Consider the following 14,540-nt stretch of genomic DNA (forward strand, 5'->3'; position numbering starts at 1 on the left):
TTGCAGGGAATATGCATGTTACATGTAGAATCCCATAATGAAAACTGACGGTTGTCCGTTAGGTTATATATGCAAATTGCAACTTTATATAATGAGTAAGATTACTTGGTGAGTCAATGGTAGTGTGTGTGTATAACTGCCCAACATGCTTTAGGTACTTCATAGCAGTGTGTACCAGTGATGGACGATGGGAGTAACCAATAGAAACAGAAGTAACCATAGCAACATCTTTGCATGTAACATGAATGCACCATGCATGCCAGCTTTTTTGACCATTGCCTCACTCATGTTACAGGGAACATGTTGGAATTCATGGCACATACATGTAGCATGCTGGAACAGTGTCCCAATTCCCCTGTATGTTACATGAAACATAACTAGTACAATAGACTGACAACATGAATGTTTAGGAGGTCATGCAAGTCAACGTAAATTGCATGTAACATGACACAGTACCATATTTCAAGTAGAGTGAATTGCCTGGCAGTGTTTAGGCTGTGAATACCAAGCTGGTTTGGCTACTCCACTGCCCTCCCCACAGTCAGCCTCCATCATCGTGAAGGTGTGGTAATTAATTTAATGAGCTACAAGCTACCATGTGATGTGGTTTCAGGTATTTATTCAATATGAAGTTATGATAACATTAAGCTTTTGCCAATCGTGAAGGGACAAACTTGGTTTCAATAACAAAGTCCAAACACGTTAAGGTTGCTAGATCAACTGTTGTGTGTAGCTATCACTCTTGCTAGAGTGATACATAACCCCCACACCATCCTAGAGCTCTGCACACTTTGTAACCCTTTAAGTTAGTGGACTTTGTAACCTTCACCCCCTTAGCTATACAGGTCAGTAAACCCTGATCCCCACCCCCTCATGGTGGTGCACATTTTGTAACCACAAGTATCACACACTTTACTAAACATGTTACATACAACATCAATACAAAACTATCTACACGAGATCAACAGTGGTTACTATTCTATGGTCTCCCTCAGTTCAGTATACAATCGTTGTAGGCTAACATGTGAGCTAATCACTTCTAGTAGTTTGTCAAGCAGTGAACGCTTTGACACACCCACCACACTGTCACTCCATTGCCCCCCAGGGGTGGGGAACATTGATGGACTACCAGTTGGACCAATCAGATCATAGCACAGTGCTTTAAGTAGCTGTTCATTGTTATGAGTAGCCAGAAACTTAGCATAACTAACTACCCAGTGTTCCAGTTCACTTGGAGAGTTCAGCAACACACTTCTTAATATCTGTTGTTCTAACTGAGCAATACTAGTCATTTGATGAGTGATAGCTGAGCTACTGTGAGTTAGTGAAGATGTGGTTACCTGTCTCTGTATATCAGCTAGGGGTCCAGTCAGGTTACTGCTCCGAGATGTGTCCTCCTGTGTGTCACACAGACCCACCCATACTCTCATGTCCTTGTTGTAACAAGAAGCAGTTCCATTAGACAGTGTTACAACTGGTGATCCATTATCTGTGACAAAAGCCTTCGCTATAGTAGTGCCCACAGTAAGGGGGGTAATGGGAACATGATCTATGACATTGGCAGTGTGACGTAAGTCCCATACACTGACGGTGGCAGTTGTCATGACAATCATCAAGTGGGTGGTGGTCATGGTTACTAGATGTGGACGGCTGGGTGTGAAAAATGGTACCAGTATCCTGCGTCCATTTGCAGTTGCCACAATTACAACAGAATTGTCTTCACAAGCCACACAAGTAATACGAGAATTCCCGGCCAACAGTAATCCTTTACTTGGAATGTAAGTCTGCCATTTTAACACATCTCCATGTTTGCAACGCAGAATGGGAACAGCATTTGGAATAGTCAATTGATTATCCAGCTCCATGATAACTGGACTGGCAGCTGGGAAGCTAAGTGATACAATTGGCTGAATTTCTGGACACTTTAAAATGGCCACACCACCCACAACATTCGGTTGCCGTGACGACTCCTTTCTAGGGGTGGTTACTTTAGCAACAGTAGTTGGTTTAACCTCAGTCACTTTACTCTTTTTAGATTTCTTCTGTCCTGCAGAAGTGTCATCAGAGGTCAATGCCCGTTTGGCAGGGGGTAATTTCTTAGGAGAACTAATCACAGTCTTGGAAATAATGTCACTTGTGGGTGTGGTTGGCTTTAAGGGGGAAAACGAGCTCAACTTTGGCAACCCCTTAGTTGGGGTTACTGTCAAGTTGACATGATCCATACTACTAGACTGAGTTGTGGTAGTAGTGGTAACTGGAGTAGACTGAGAGGTTGTCATGGCAACATCACTAGGGGATTTACCAAACGGCAGGGGCACATGATCAGTAACCTTTGTTGGTTGTGTAATCATTAGAGGTGTAATACGACGTCGTCCATCTATAGTACGGCTCTCTTGCTGTGCAGAGACATTGATACTAGCTTGTTTAGCAGACTGACTGGTGAATGTACTGGCTATGTTGATCACAGCAGTAGTGGGTGTGTTCTTATTAGAAACATCAGGTGCTGGTTTATCCTGCAGTTGTAACAGTGCAGGGTCTTCGATTAGTACTGGTGCTCCACTGGTCATCACCTTAGATGTACAGCCATACAAGTCAAGAAATAACTCGTCAATTTTCTGTTGTGATAATAGGCTACCGAGCTCAGCAGGTGTAAAACTAATAAAAGCCACAGTACCATCAAGGGAACACACCACCAACTCGTAACCACTCTTACTCCACGAGATATCTAGTATAGAGTTGTCAAACAGGTCATGTGTCACTACCAGAGGTCGACGAAGGTTGGTCAGCCATATCGACAATGAACGGTCTCTACTGCCTATAGCCAGACAACCACGATTACCATTACCACTTGAGAATAGTCTGGGGTTAAAGCTAACCACTTCTACTGCCTTACGATGACCAACAAAGTCCATTCCAGCATACCACTCACTACGATCAACTATCTTAGCCACCGGTCCATCATTGTTCAGGGCATGAGCAGTTACAAGGTAGCGACCATCAGGAGACCAGCCTAATCGTAACATTTGTGTCGTACCTCCACAATTTTGAAATGGTGATGTGATGTTTGCCTCTTCCTGCCAGTCAGAACGTCGCCATACTCTTAATGACCTGTCATCTGATTGTGAGGCTAGGTACTTTCCAACTGGATCCCACGATACTCCTTTGACTAAGCCAGTGTGGCCTTTAATAGTAGTAACTTTGTCTGGTAAAGAAGTCGCACTCCAAATGATAATACTATTATCAATACTACATGATGCTAGTAGACCTCCATCTAAAGACCATGACAAGTCCAACACATCTCCATCATGACCACGTAACTGATACAGACAACCCCATTGTTCATACACCTCCCGCCCAAAACTCTTCACTGTCCCCACTTGTCTGATGTTCCATATCATCACTAGAGCATCATCTCCACCTGAGGCCAGCCATTTTCCATTAGGTGCCCATCTTACACAGTTAACACAGCCCAAATGGTTGGTCATCTCACACAGTATCTTGGGCGTGGTTTTCGACACTTCATCTTGATGACTCTTGACTGGCGCGAAATTCCACACTACAATTTTCCCACAGTCATCGCCTTGTCCTCCTGTTGCAAAACGTGACCCATCAGGATGTATGTCTATGGAGAATATCGGCTTGTGCTGGTGATTCACCCAGGATGGCTTTAGTAACTTCATCACGTGCAACCCACAATCGACAATGAAAATCGATGGTCGTCATGACGTCATTTAATAGGGTCATAGGACCTCGGTTCAAATTTACCTTATGTGGTAACTCATTAACTCTTAGGATTAAAAGAAGATTTCTACTGGGCGTATCAGATATTGGCGCACTATCGCTGTTGAAGACGACATCAAAAGACCTGTCCTGCAAAGGAAGCCATGAGAATGCTTCTTCTGCTCGTAGCGGGCGCGTTAATAAGTGTAGCGTCCGCTTTAAGTGAGTGACTATATGCGTGTGTGTAGCATGTGTTAATAGTGTTGCAGACATCATGTGTGTATAAGCAACCCAACTGAGGGTAGCTAGTAATGCATACACCTTTGGTTGTAATGGCACACAGTCACCCTTACACAGTCTAAGAAAAGATGGTGACATGTATAGTTATAGTCCAGAGGGTTGGAAACATGCAGGATAGCTGACCTGCAATGTCAAACATTCAGTAGGGGACAACCAGTGAATATCAGCATGTAAGATAATACAGGTGGGATGGGCTGACAATATATTAATGTGTTCATCACCTTAGTACATAATCATGATTTTAATGGTTACCAATCTAGTGTGATATCCTGTGGTCATGTAGTGATGTTATGTAACATGTTGTAGGAGTGACTTCGATATCACCACATTATGGTAGTCTTGAGGGAGGCACTAAGGTGTTAGTTAAAGGTGATGGGTTTAGTACTGATACCTACTCTGGAGCTAACCTCGTCTTCATTGGGACCCACCCCTGTATTGTGGACTGGTATGTGTCATCTTGACTGTGTCATCTTGACTGTGTCATCTTGACTGTGTCATCTTGACTGTGTCATCTTGACTGTGTATATATGATTTGTATTTAATTGTGCCAACTGTCCATGTCTCACATAATGGATGAGGTTCACGTCACACTTCAGGTACCCACACATTCACCTGTGAGGCATGGTACAGCCTCCCACAGGATACTAGTCCTGCACCGACTCATACAGAGGTTCTATTACATTCTTGCACAATAACAAATTTAAGGCAGAAATCACATGAGGAAATTTTGGTTTGAAAGCGATTTGTCAAAATCTAACTTGTACACATGACTTCTGTCTGTTTTGTTGTCATGCAGGAACTATTAGAACCTCCGTAGCACCTGAGTAGTGACAGGTGACCCATTAAATAAGTAGGTGTAACCATGTACATAGCAACTGAAAGCTTTGTTGTTGTGTGTGTGTGTGTGTGTGTGTGTGTGTGTGTGTGTGTGTGTGTGTGTGTGTGTGTGTGTGTGTGTGTGTGTGTGTGTGTGTGTGTGTGTGTGTGTGTGTGTGTGTGTGTGTGTGTGTGTGTGCATAGCTTTGCATGTAAGTAAGTGCATGACTGCACATGATGTGTGTATTATTCATGCACATCTTATCATGTAATCGTATGGTACAGAATACACATGACACACTACCCCTATACACAGGTACTACACATCCTCAGACAGGATACTCTGCACCACCACCCGTTACCCCTGGGGTGGTGAGATAGACCCATGGAGGTACTCTCCCTGGCTATTCACTACTGTAATCAGTAATGGAGCGAGGTACAGTGGTCGTTGGGGTACTCACTTCCAGTACAACTACTGGAGGTCTCCACTAGTAAGCTGTACTATAGTCCATAGCACCATACTAGTGTACTGTTGTGATAATCATACTTAGAAATTAACTTAAGGTTACGGTCAACCAGAAATAGGTAAAAACTGCATGGTATACTTTCGGTGATAACTCGCCTTTGCTAATAAGCTCACATCTTCACTGACTGGCCCATTACAGTCCATAGACTAGTCTAATAGGTTGGGAGATTTGAAGTTGCTAGTGTTAATTGCTCAAGAGTTATAGTGTGGTTTGTGAAGGGCTTTGAAGCATTACCACATGTCAAATCGCTGGGAAACTATTATGGCATTTTCACCAAGATGATTAGTGAAAACCAGCCAGCAGACACATTGACAGGCACAGAAAGTTATGTTCACTTTAGTGATCAGAGAGCAGTGCGTGAAAGCAATTATTTAATTTTCAAAGTTTCTTCCTGTATCGCTAAGAAAATGCAATTTAATGCACTTTTTTGGTATCTGTCCCTGCGCCCACTACTACTGAACTGTTCTAAGCCACAACAACTAGCCTATCTAGTAGTATACTGTAGAAACCTGACATGAAGTAATAGTATACTGTAGTGAAATGCCAAAGAAGCCACAAATAAGTAGTGACGTCATTCAAGCATCACGTACTAACAGAACTGACAGTGTATTGCAGATATAAGCACCCAACAAGCTTTAAACTGATTTTTGCTACAAGCCTTACAGAACTTGTAGACACAAAGACGTCATCATGCTATACCAAATATATTAACAAGCTTTTATCAACTCATTTACACAGCATTTACACTTTCGTAGTGGTAAATAGCACTGAAAACCAAACACAAAATCTAGCCTTGGCACAATCCCCATTTAAATTATATGGAACAATATGCAATGTGGTACAGTTAATGAGATTTTTGTGGTGCACACTTTGGCTTTCCTAGATTGAAGGACTTCTACTTGACAATAACCTTAAGTGATTGCAACAGAGTACACTTATATCAGTTTCCTAAATTATCACTGTATGCCAAAATATGTATCATGAGCAATATTTGTTATGTAGCAATCTTCAGACTGCTGGTTCTCACTGTACATCATGTAGTCACACACATATTCTCCCTACAGGTCAGATCTATAGTACCAGATGCTGCTCCAGTTGGCAGTTTAGTGGAAATTGGTGGACAATACTTCTTCAATGAAGAGAATTATCATTTATATCAACACATTTATGTGGGCACCCAGCTGTGTGAATTACGTGACCCAATAAATAATCGTTACTATGGCATCGAAGATCGATCTGGCCTACGCTACATAAGATGTCTGATGAAAGAGCAGCTACCTGGAGCTTACAACGCTAGTACCTTCTTGAGCTATGATGATCGCACTAGTATGGCTATGGATGGGGGTCTTCTAGCAAGAGGGAAGAGTGTCAACCACAGCTTGTCACTAAAGTTGGATCATACTAACAGAATTAGTATGATAGAGCTGTACCCAGGTGAGGAGGGTAGTGAAGGGACAAGGAAATTGCTACAGTATAATACCTTTAGTATAGTAATCAAATGCTAAAGCTTGCAGAATATGAGCTTATAGTACTTTGGCAGAATACACTATTGTATCTTAAGATAGTAATTACAATTTTAGAGGTTTGGCTCTGAGGATGCACTCATCTATAATGGTACAATTGTTCCAGCTGCCATAGTTTAGTTTTGATACGGTAATAGTTGTGATTAGCTGTCCCTCTTACTTTGCAGGTGGTAATTTGTATCACTATTGTTGCAATATATTTCTTTAAGAGTTATATGATAAGTTGTAGACTATGCCTACTGGATGGTATGATGTAGAAGATTATACTGTCTGTATACGTGTAGCTAATGTATGTATGTATGTATAGAGATGGGGTAACACGTTACATAATATATATTACAATTTGCAAGTTGAAGTAATATAACGTGCAAGATGCAGTAATATAACTTAAGTTACTTTTGGAAACTGTTATTTCATTACTAGTAACGAACAAAGTAATGATGGTAACAATGAGCTCATTACAAATGGCTTTTATACTGCTATTTACTATCCATTAAATTACTCAGTGATTCATTACCTCAATCCATTAACCTTTCACCTATTAAAAGACTCTTCCAGTCCATTGGAGTGATGTGTACCATATGACTAATAGACTATTGCTATTAATGCCCACTGTCTATGTGAAAACATGTGGTTTGCATGCATTATGCTGAAGTGTTAATTTAATTCGTAATACTGTAGTCCAAATTCATAACATTGCGCATTCAGTAACTTTAATATTTACAGCTAATAATAAGTTACCTTTCACAAGTAACTTAATATGTAATATATTACTTTGAAAAGGTAACTTCCCCAACTCTGTCAGTATGTAATCTATGTATGTATGTATGTATGTATGTATGTATGTATGTATGTATGTATGTATGTATGTATGTATGTATGTATGTATGTATGTATGTATGTATGTATGTATGTATGTATGTATGTATGTATGTATGTATGTATGTATGTATGTATGTATGTATGTATGTATGTATGTATGTATGTATGTATGTATGTATGTATGTATGTATGTGTGTATGTATGTATGTGTGTATGTATGTACATCAGTGTACACACCTGTTGTATATTCCTTTGTAGACATCCATTCTGTATCCCAACATTTTGGGGCAGCTAATGGTGGTACTTTAATCACCATTAGAGGAAGAGGATTTGGCAATGACCCTGCCCTTGTTGCTGTGGATATTGATGGCACACTGTGTACAGTTGTGTCAGTTACCATGGATACCTTAACATGTCGTACAACCACACCTCCACCAGACTCAAGAGCTGTAGTCAATGATGTCAGTGATGGAGCTAATGTGACCCTAGATGATGTGGAGGATGGGTATCGTTTTATTGGTGGGTGTGGCTGGTAGTGTTGCACATTGTGAGCCCCTCCCCTTGTTGCAGGTGGGCGTGGTGTCACATTACATCAATACCTTGACATTACGGGTAGTGACCTTGTACACTTGTACTCTGCTGACAACTTCCCTGATAATCCAGACCGGTACTCTGTCAACCCTTCATTTCAGTCCGAGCATCCTATAAGGTAATGTGTGTTGTTTGTATTGTATGTGTTCCTGTTGTTGCCTTGAGCACTCTCACAATCAGTCTTACATTGTTCCAGTCTACCCAGCTGTATTAATGGGGACCTGATGTTAACTGCTGCAGTAGTCTACCAGCTGTATTAATGGTGACCTGGTGTTAACTGGTGAAGTAGTCTACCCAGCTGTATTAATGGTGACCTGGTGTTAACTGGGGAAGTAGTCTACCCAGCTGTATTAATGGTGACCTGGTGTTAACTGGGGAAGTAGTCTACCCAACTGTATTAATGGTGACCTGGTGTTAACTGGGGAAGTAGTCTACCCAACTGTATTAATGGTGACCTGGTGTTAACTGGGGAAGTAGTCTACCCAACTGTATTAATGGGGACCTGATGTTAACTGGTGAAGTAGTCTACCCAGCTGTATTAATGGTGACCTGGTGTTAACTGGTGAAGTAGTCTACCCAGCTGTATTAATGGTGACCTGGTGTTAACTGGTGAAGTAGTCTACTCAGCTGTATTAATGGGGACCTGGTGTTAACTGGTGAAGTAGTCTACCCAGCTGTATTAATGGTGACCTGGTGTTAACTGGTGAAGTAGTCTACCCAACTGTATTAATGGTGACCTGGTGTTAACTGGTGAAGTAGTCTACCCAGCTGTATTAATGGTGACCTGGTGTTAACTGGTGAAGTAGTCTACTCAGCTGTATTAATGGGGACCTGGTGTTAACTGGTGAAGTAGTCTACCCAGCTGTATTATTGGTTACCTGGTGTTAACTGGTGAAGTAGTCTACTCAGCTGTATTAATGGGGACCTGGTGTTAACTGGTGAAGTAGTCTACCCAACTGTATTAATGGTGACCTGGTGTTAACTGGGGAAGTAGTCTACCCAGCTGTATTAATGGTGACCTGGTGTCAGAGGTCCTACTAAAAAATGTTGTTTTAGAAGGTTGATAGGTACAATTATGTGCAAAGCAGCCAAGTCTTCTATGTTATATCTGTCTCATAACAACACATCACCCTGTGTGTACACATCTACAGGATGGACAACTATGGTGAACGCTACATGACCTTCTTCACTCCATTGGTCACTGCCCCACACTCATTGTTCATCACATCTGATGACGAGGGAGAACTATTGATCTCTGATCAACCTAACATCACTAATGTCTCCAGGTGAGTAGCAGCCACATCCCTAGCCACACCCATCACATGGCATTAGCCACACCTACCTTCCATGCATGTTTAACAAATTGATCAATTGCTTGTTTGTTTTGATTATACTGTTATTGATTGATTATTGATTGATTGAATTTCTTTTATTTCCACATTGCATGTTCCCCTGCTGCATGTGCTCCACTGCATGACATCATATGACATCACAATAAGGATCAATCATGTCCCTGGTCACACCAGCTGGGGACAGTGGGACAAGTACAGAGACATCGGACAACAACGAGCAGAGAGGAGACAGCTTGTAGCCGGCCAATCATATTTGCTAGTGGGACACGTCAAGGAACAATATGTGCATGACTTTATGCAGGTAGTGTGGGTGTGGCTAATATATGGGTGGGTGTGGCTCCAGCTCCCAGTGCCATACTATTATATTGTGTGTATACAAGGACCAACTTTGTGGACTCAGCTATATCATCCAATAACTGGTTTTATCGTCGGACTATTGGAGAACAGAGATCTGAGATGATGTCTCTAAATGCTAGCCAGAGCTATCTTCTGATTGGCCACGTTAAGGAGGGAGGGGGCGGGGACCATTTTCATGTAAGTTGTTTTGGCACATGGAGAGCTGGCATATCACCACCCAAGTGTAGTAAAGTGTATCCTGGTGGAGAAATTTTCTTGAATTGTTACTATCATAAAACTTTTATAGATGAAATTCTGAGCACCACCAGAATTTTCTCTAATACTAAACATTGGCCTGCTCTGATCTGGGTCACTTGACCTTGTTACAAAATAGGGCATATCAATTCACTGGACTGGACCACTGGGCTCACATAAAGTTTGCTCAAGCACCTTTTCACACACTAAAACAATTACCTAAAGTAGTGTACCACACGTGGAGGGCTCTCCATGTCTGTCCTTGCATATTAGAGGCACATACAGCTAACCTATTCCAAATATGTGCTACCTTAATTCCTGGAAAGTATTTCTCTTTGTTAACTGTAACACTGTGCACTCATTGCTATTTACAAACATGTTAAACCAAAGAGTTGGCAAAGCTAGAGTAAATGTACAAACTACTATAGCTGATGCTATGTCATTTCTTTGTTACATAGTATATATATACATGGTGTAAAACTTATGTCAGTGTGTGCTATTTTACAAAAGAAGGCTGGGGGAAACAAGACAGGTGCATTACCACTTACCAGTGTTAACAGTGTGCATGGTGCTTGTATCATTGCTAGCAGCAGGCAAATTATTGTTGATAACAAACTGCACTTGTGGATTTAACGTAGTTTTGTGAGTATGTACAAATATTATATCTTGTGGTGAATGGTGTTGATTTCTGAAACATTATTGTAGTTATATAAGGCAATACAACAAACAAACAAACAAACAAAACTTGAGTCCAGTAATCCAGTTGAGTAGTCCAGTCCATTGAATGGATACACCCTTAATTACACAGTAGTCTTATTTAGACAGGTGGACATGCCACTTCACAAATGATACATAGAGAATGGTATGGACAAGGCTCATAACCAGATCAGAGCAGGGTGTCACTATGAACTAGATGACCTTATTTTCATCACTAACAACAGGTTGGTTACCTGCTACACAATACTGGTTATCGTAACAATGAGACTTACCTGTCCAACCGGGAGAGACAGTTTGTTGTCATGGAAACGGAGGGGCTGTATAACATTCAGGAACTTGTGGTAGTTGCTAATTGGAGTGCAACAGATGAAAACAGTCCCCCAACAATCAATATCACATGGGGTGGCAGGACCAGCCAACCCATCGCTGTTAACAACATCACAACTGTGTCTGGTAGGTTGAGTGTGTTGCTATGGTTACCACATTCGCCCACACAGTTAATGAAACACTGGAGGAGATGATCACTGGACTGTGTTACTATGACAATGAAGTGTTTCACTATGACGACAATGTGTTTGGGTTTGAGAATGCCTCAGCAGATGGTCTCAGTGGCTGGAGCTCCACTACACCTGGTATAACAACGTTAAACCCTTACTGTGGCCGTAGGTCACTACATGTAAGAGGGATAGAATAATGTGGCACATAATTCATACTAGTTATTGTACTACAGATTACAGGAGGTAGAGCTTTGTTAACCCTGGACTCTTCTGAGAGGTTAGTGTGTGACACATCCTTCTATAAGACCGCATGTTCTTTGAGTTGTACATTATTACTCTACTAAGGCTAGTGGTTCCTTGAAAATCAGATCATTATAGCAGTGACTGTTCTATTAGAGTATTTTGAGTACAGGTGTATGTTCTATTAGAGTAATTGAACTCTAAGTATGAACTAATTGATTATCTGAGCACTGTAATAACATGTAGATGGACTGTTAACCATTTACTTGTCGACCTCATTAAAACACATTTCATTAAACTGGTCCTATTAAGTTTGACAGTAAATATTTATTTTAGCTGCAAAGTATTGTGTGTAGTTAGTTGTATGGGACTGTCCCCTAATTGATAGATCATGTGATCCTGTAGGTTGATGACAGATGAGTATCCATTCTTCTGCTTTGCTTACAAGATCCCCCAGGGGGTACCAGTAGGGATAAGATTGTCACTGAATGGATATAGTGGTTGCTGGTCTATCCCAGTTATAGGACACAGTGACTTAACATGTGGTGACAATAACATGTTACACTCCTTCAGTAGCCAATCAGGAGGCTCGATTATCGATGATGACCAGTAAGACATCTCCAGTGTTCATTATAACCACAATAATGTCTGTCCGTCAATTCTACAGGTGGCATTACACATGTACAAACCTACACCAGTTAATAGCTAGTAGTATTAATAGTAATGATAGCTCATTTGAAGTGACAGAGATAGGGTTCTACTCTGACCCTAATGAAGTTGGGTATCAAATTGATGAGGTGTCCTTGTCATCAGATCAGAGGAGTATAGAGAGTGTGAGTAGTGATCCTAATACATTGGATTAATTGTTTACTGTCTGGGGTATGGTGTGTCTGTTACGGGTGTGTACTATTCATAAAGAACGATGTAGACGATTCCTGTCGACTAGAGCTCATCATTGTTTGTGTTGTTTTGGGAAGGGGAGATTGTTATATTGTAGCTATCACTATGACTGTCAACTCAGTTAATCACAGAGCTAATAGTAATACTAGTGTAGTAGTAATGAAGTGATACACACTAACAGATAGTTGACTGATTAATCCCCTGTGAGAATTTACCATAACGAATCAGACTGGAATGATGGCTAACTACTTCTAAAATGGTGGGAGGGAGGAAGGAAGGGAGGGGGTGGGGATACAAGTGGAATGTTTGGATATTAATTTTGTGTGTCCATGGTGTACAGTGGTAAGCTATAATTATACAGTCAACCAAAAACTTCAGATCCTTATTTCAACAACCTTTAGGATTATTAACTATTAGGGTTTTACCTCAGTGGATTACACCTTTAAACTACTCACAATGCCATCATTTCTGTCCATTCTCTAGTACACTGCTCCTGCTCAACCAAGTGGTGTGTCGATTGACCTTGTCACCATATCCGTCACCAATGTAACATATGATGTCACTAACACTACCTACGTCAACATTACTGTCACCATGGAGATAGTTCCAGCCAGCTGTGATCATGTGATCTCCCCAATGATATCACAGGTCAACATGGATATTAATGGTAACCGTAGCAACTGGAGTAATTGTTGTGATAACCTTAATGTACTCTACAGATGCCATAGAAATGACTGATGTGATGGTAACACAAACTGGAAGCGAGGCATTAACTGGAGTATTTACACTTTCCTTTAATGGTCATGTCACACCTGCCATGCCTCATGATATACCTGTACATCTGGTGAGCTAGTGTATTCTAATATTGTAATTTTTTGGAAATGTCTTGAGGTAGCTTGTTCTATATCATCATCTCATGTGACCTCAAAGGAAAGATTCAACCCATCCAACCCTGATACTAGTATTAATTCTAATGTATGAATTGATATACAGTTCCCAGAGCCGTAGCCAGCTTTTTTCACCCACTCAGTAATTTTATGTGGCTTTCCTAGCTAAGAAACAAAACCCTACAATATGTGTACTCATAAATGTGACAAAATGATTTCATAAGAACATTACCAATTACGTGTCATGTTTCGTTACACATTGTAGCATTTCATAGACTTGTAGTACTACGACCTGCTGTCCCCCATTACACTTGGAATATACACAGTCATGTGCCTGTACTAACTGTGTTCCTATTCATTTCAAGCCAACAATTGTACATGTGTTCAACCCTATAGCTTTGTATTAGACAAGTATGTATTCATGTTATAAAGGGCTTTACAGCTGTAACAAAAGTTATTGAAAGTTTTCATGGTTAAATGTTCACAAAGGTTGTTTGTTGTTGATTCCCTCACTATACATGCTATCTTTACAGCTCAAAGAAACCCTAGAGGAGTACATCCCGGACATTGGAACATTATCAATATGGCTGAATGGTCCCCTGTCTGGGGATAGGTACCGCAAGTACTGTCTGGGGAGAAGTATCAGTATTAGATTTGACTCTCTACCTGGGGACCATCCTCTGTTAGTGGTAGATGACTCTCAACTGAGTGGAACTAACCTTCAAGTGACTGTATATGAAGTAAGTGAATCTAATAGGGCTTCAGTATTTGTGTGTTACCATAACTACTCTAATAGAACAGTCAGTTTGTATTCAGCTATCTTCCCTTTGACACACAACCCCTAAGTTACTGCATGAGGTCATGTTAGAAAAACATTTTGATATTGATAGGCTGTATACACATTGCTAACCACTCTAATAGAGCAGTCAGTTTTGTCTTCAGTGTTCCTATGAAGCAATATCTATTGTTGTTATTGCCCACAGAGAGAACCAGGTGGATTATTTGTCAGGCCAATCCCAGGACATCAATTACGTACTGTGGAAACCAGGCCTCAGGT

At 40.9% G+C, this 14,540-nt stretch overlaps 2 protein-coding genes across 2 annotated transcripts in view; one reads left to right on the forward strand and one right to left on the reverse strand.

Annotated features, from left to right (window-relative positions):
• Positions 1 to 885: 885 nt before the first annotated feature.
• LOC136238211 (protein HIRA-like) lies at positions 886 to 3,723 on the reverse strand. Its single transcript, XM_066028564.1, has one exon. The coding sequence runs from the start codon at positions 3,678 to 3,680 to the stop codon at positions 975 to 977; it is 2,706 nt and encodes a 901-aa protein (XP_065884636.1). The 5' UTR covers positions 3,681 to 3,723; the 3' UTR covers positions 886 to 974.
• Positions 3,720 to 14,540, forward strand: part of LOC136238207 (fibrocystin-L-like) — a 53,764-nt gene continuing 42,943 nt past the window's right edge. Inside the window, exons 1-17 of the mRNA XM_066028557.1 lie at positions 3,720 to 3,942; positions 4,327 to 4,465; positions 5,153 to 5,327; positions 6,428 to 6,797; positions 7,967 to 8,227; positions 8,279 to 8,417; positions 9,451 to 9,585; positions 10,032 to 10,185; positions 11,184 to 11,412; positions 11,457 to 11,635; positions 11,690 to 11,733; positions 12,102 to 12,305; positions 12,364 to 12,529; positions 13,080 to 13,263; positions 13,316 to 13,440; positions 14,017 to 14,223; positions 14,467 to 14,538. Of these exons, the coding sequence (XP_065884629.1) occupies positions 3,885 to 3,942; positions 4,327 to 4,465; positions 5,153 to 5,327; positions 6,428 to 6,797; positions 7,967 to 8,227; positions 8,279 to 8,417; positions 9,451 to 9,585; positions 10,032 to 10,185; positions 11,184 to 11,412; positions 11,457 to 11,635; positions 11,690 to 11,733; positions 12,102 to 12,305; positions 12,364 to 12,529; positions 13,080 to 13,263; positions 13,316 to 13,440; positions 14,017 to 14,223; positions 14,467 to 14,538 (2,841 nt within the window). The 5' untranslated portion in view covers positions 3,720 to 3,884. The remainder of the gene's footprint in view (positions 3,943 to 4,326; positions 4,466 to 5,152; positions 5,328 to 6,427; positions 6,798 to 7,966; positions 8,228 to 8,278; positions 8,418 to 9,450; positions 9,586 to 10,031; positions 10,186 to 11,183; positions 11,413 to 11,456; positions 11,636 to 11,689; positions 11,734 to 12,101; positions 12,306 to 12,363; positions 12,530 to 13,079; positions 13,264 to 13,315; positions 13,441 to 14,016; positions 14,224 to 14,466; positions 14,539 to 14,540) is intronic.

This window comes from Dysidea avara, chromosome 11, assembly GCF_963678975.1.
Source record: "Dysidea avara chromosome 11, odDysAvar1.4, whole genome shotgun sequence".
In the NCBI taxonomy this organism is placed as follows: Eukaryota; Metazoa; Porifera; class Demospongiae; order Dictyoceratida; family Dysideidae; genus Dysidea; species Dysidea avara.

Coding starts and splice junctions, on each gene's coding strand:
- LOC136238211 (XM_066028564.1), bottom strand. CDS start 3,680: ATGAAGTTACTAAAGCCATCCTGGGTGAATCACCAGCACAAGCCGATA.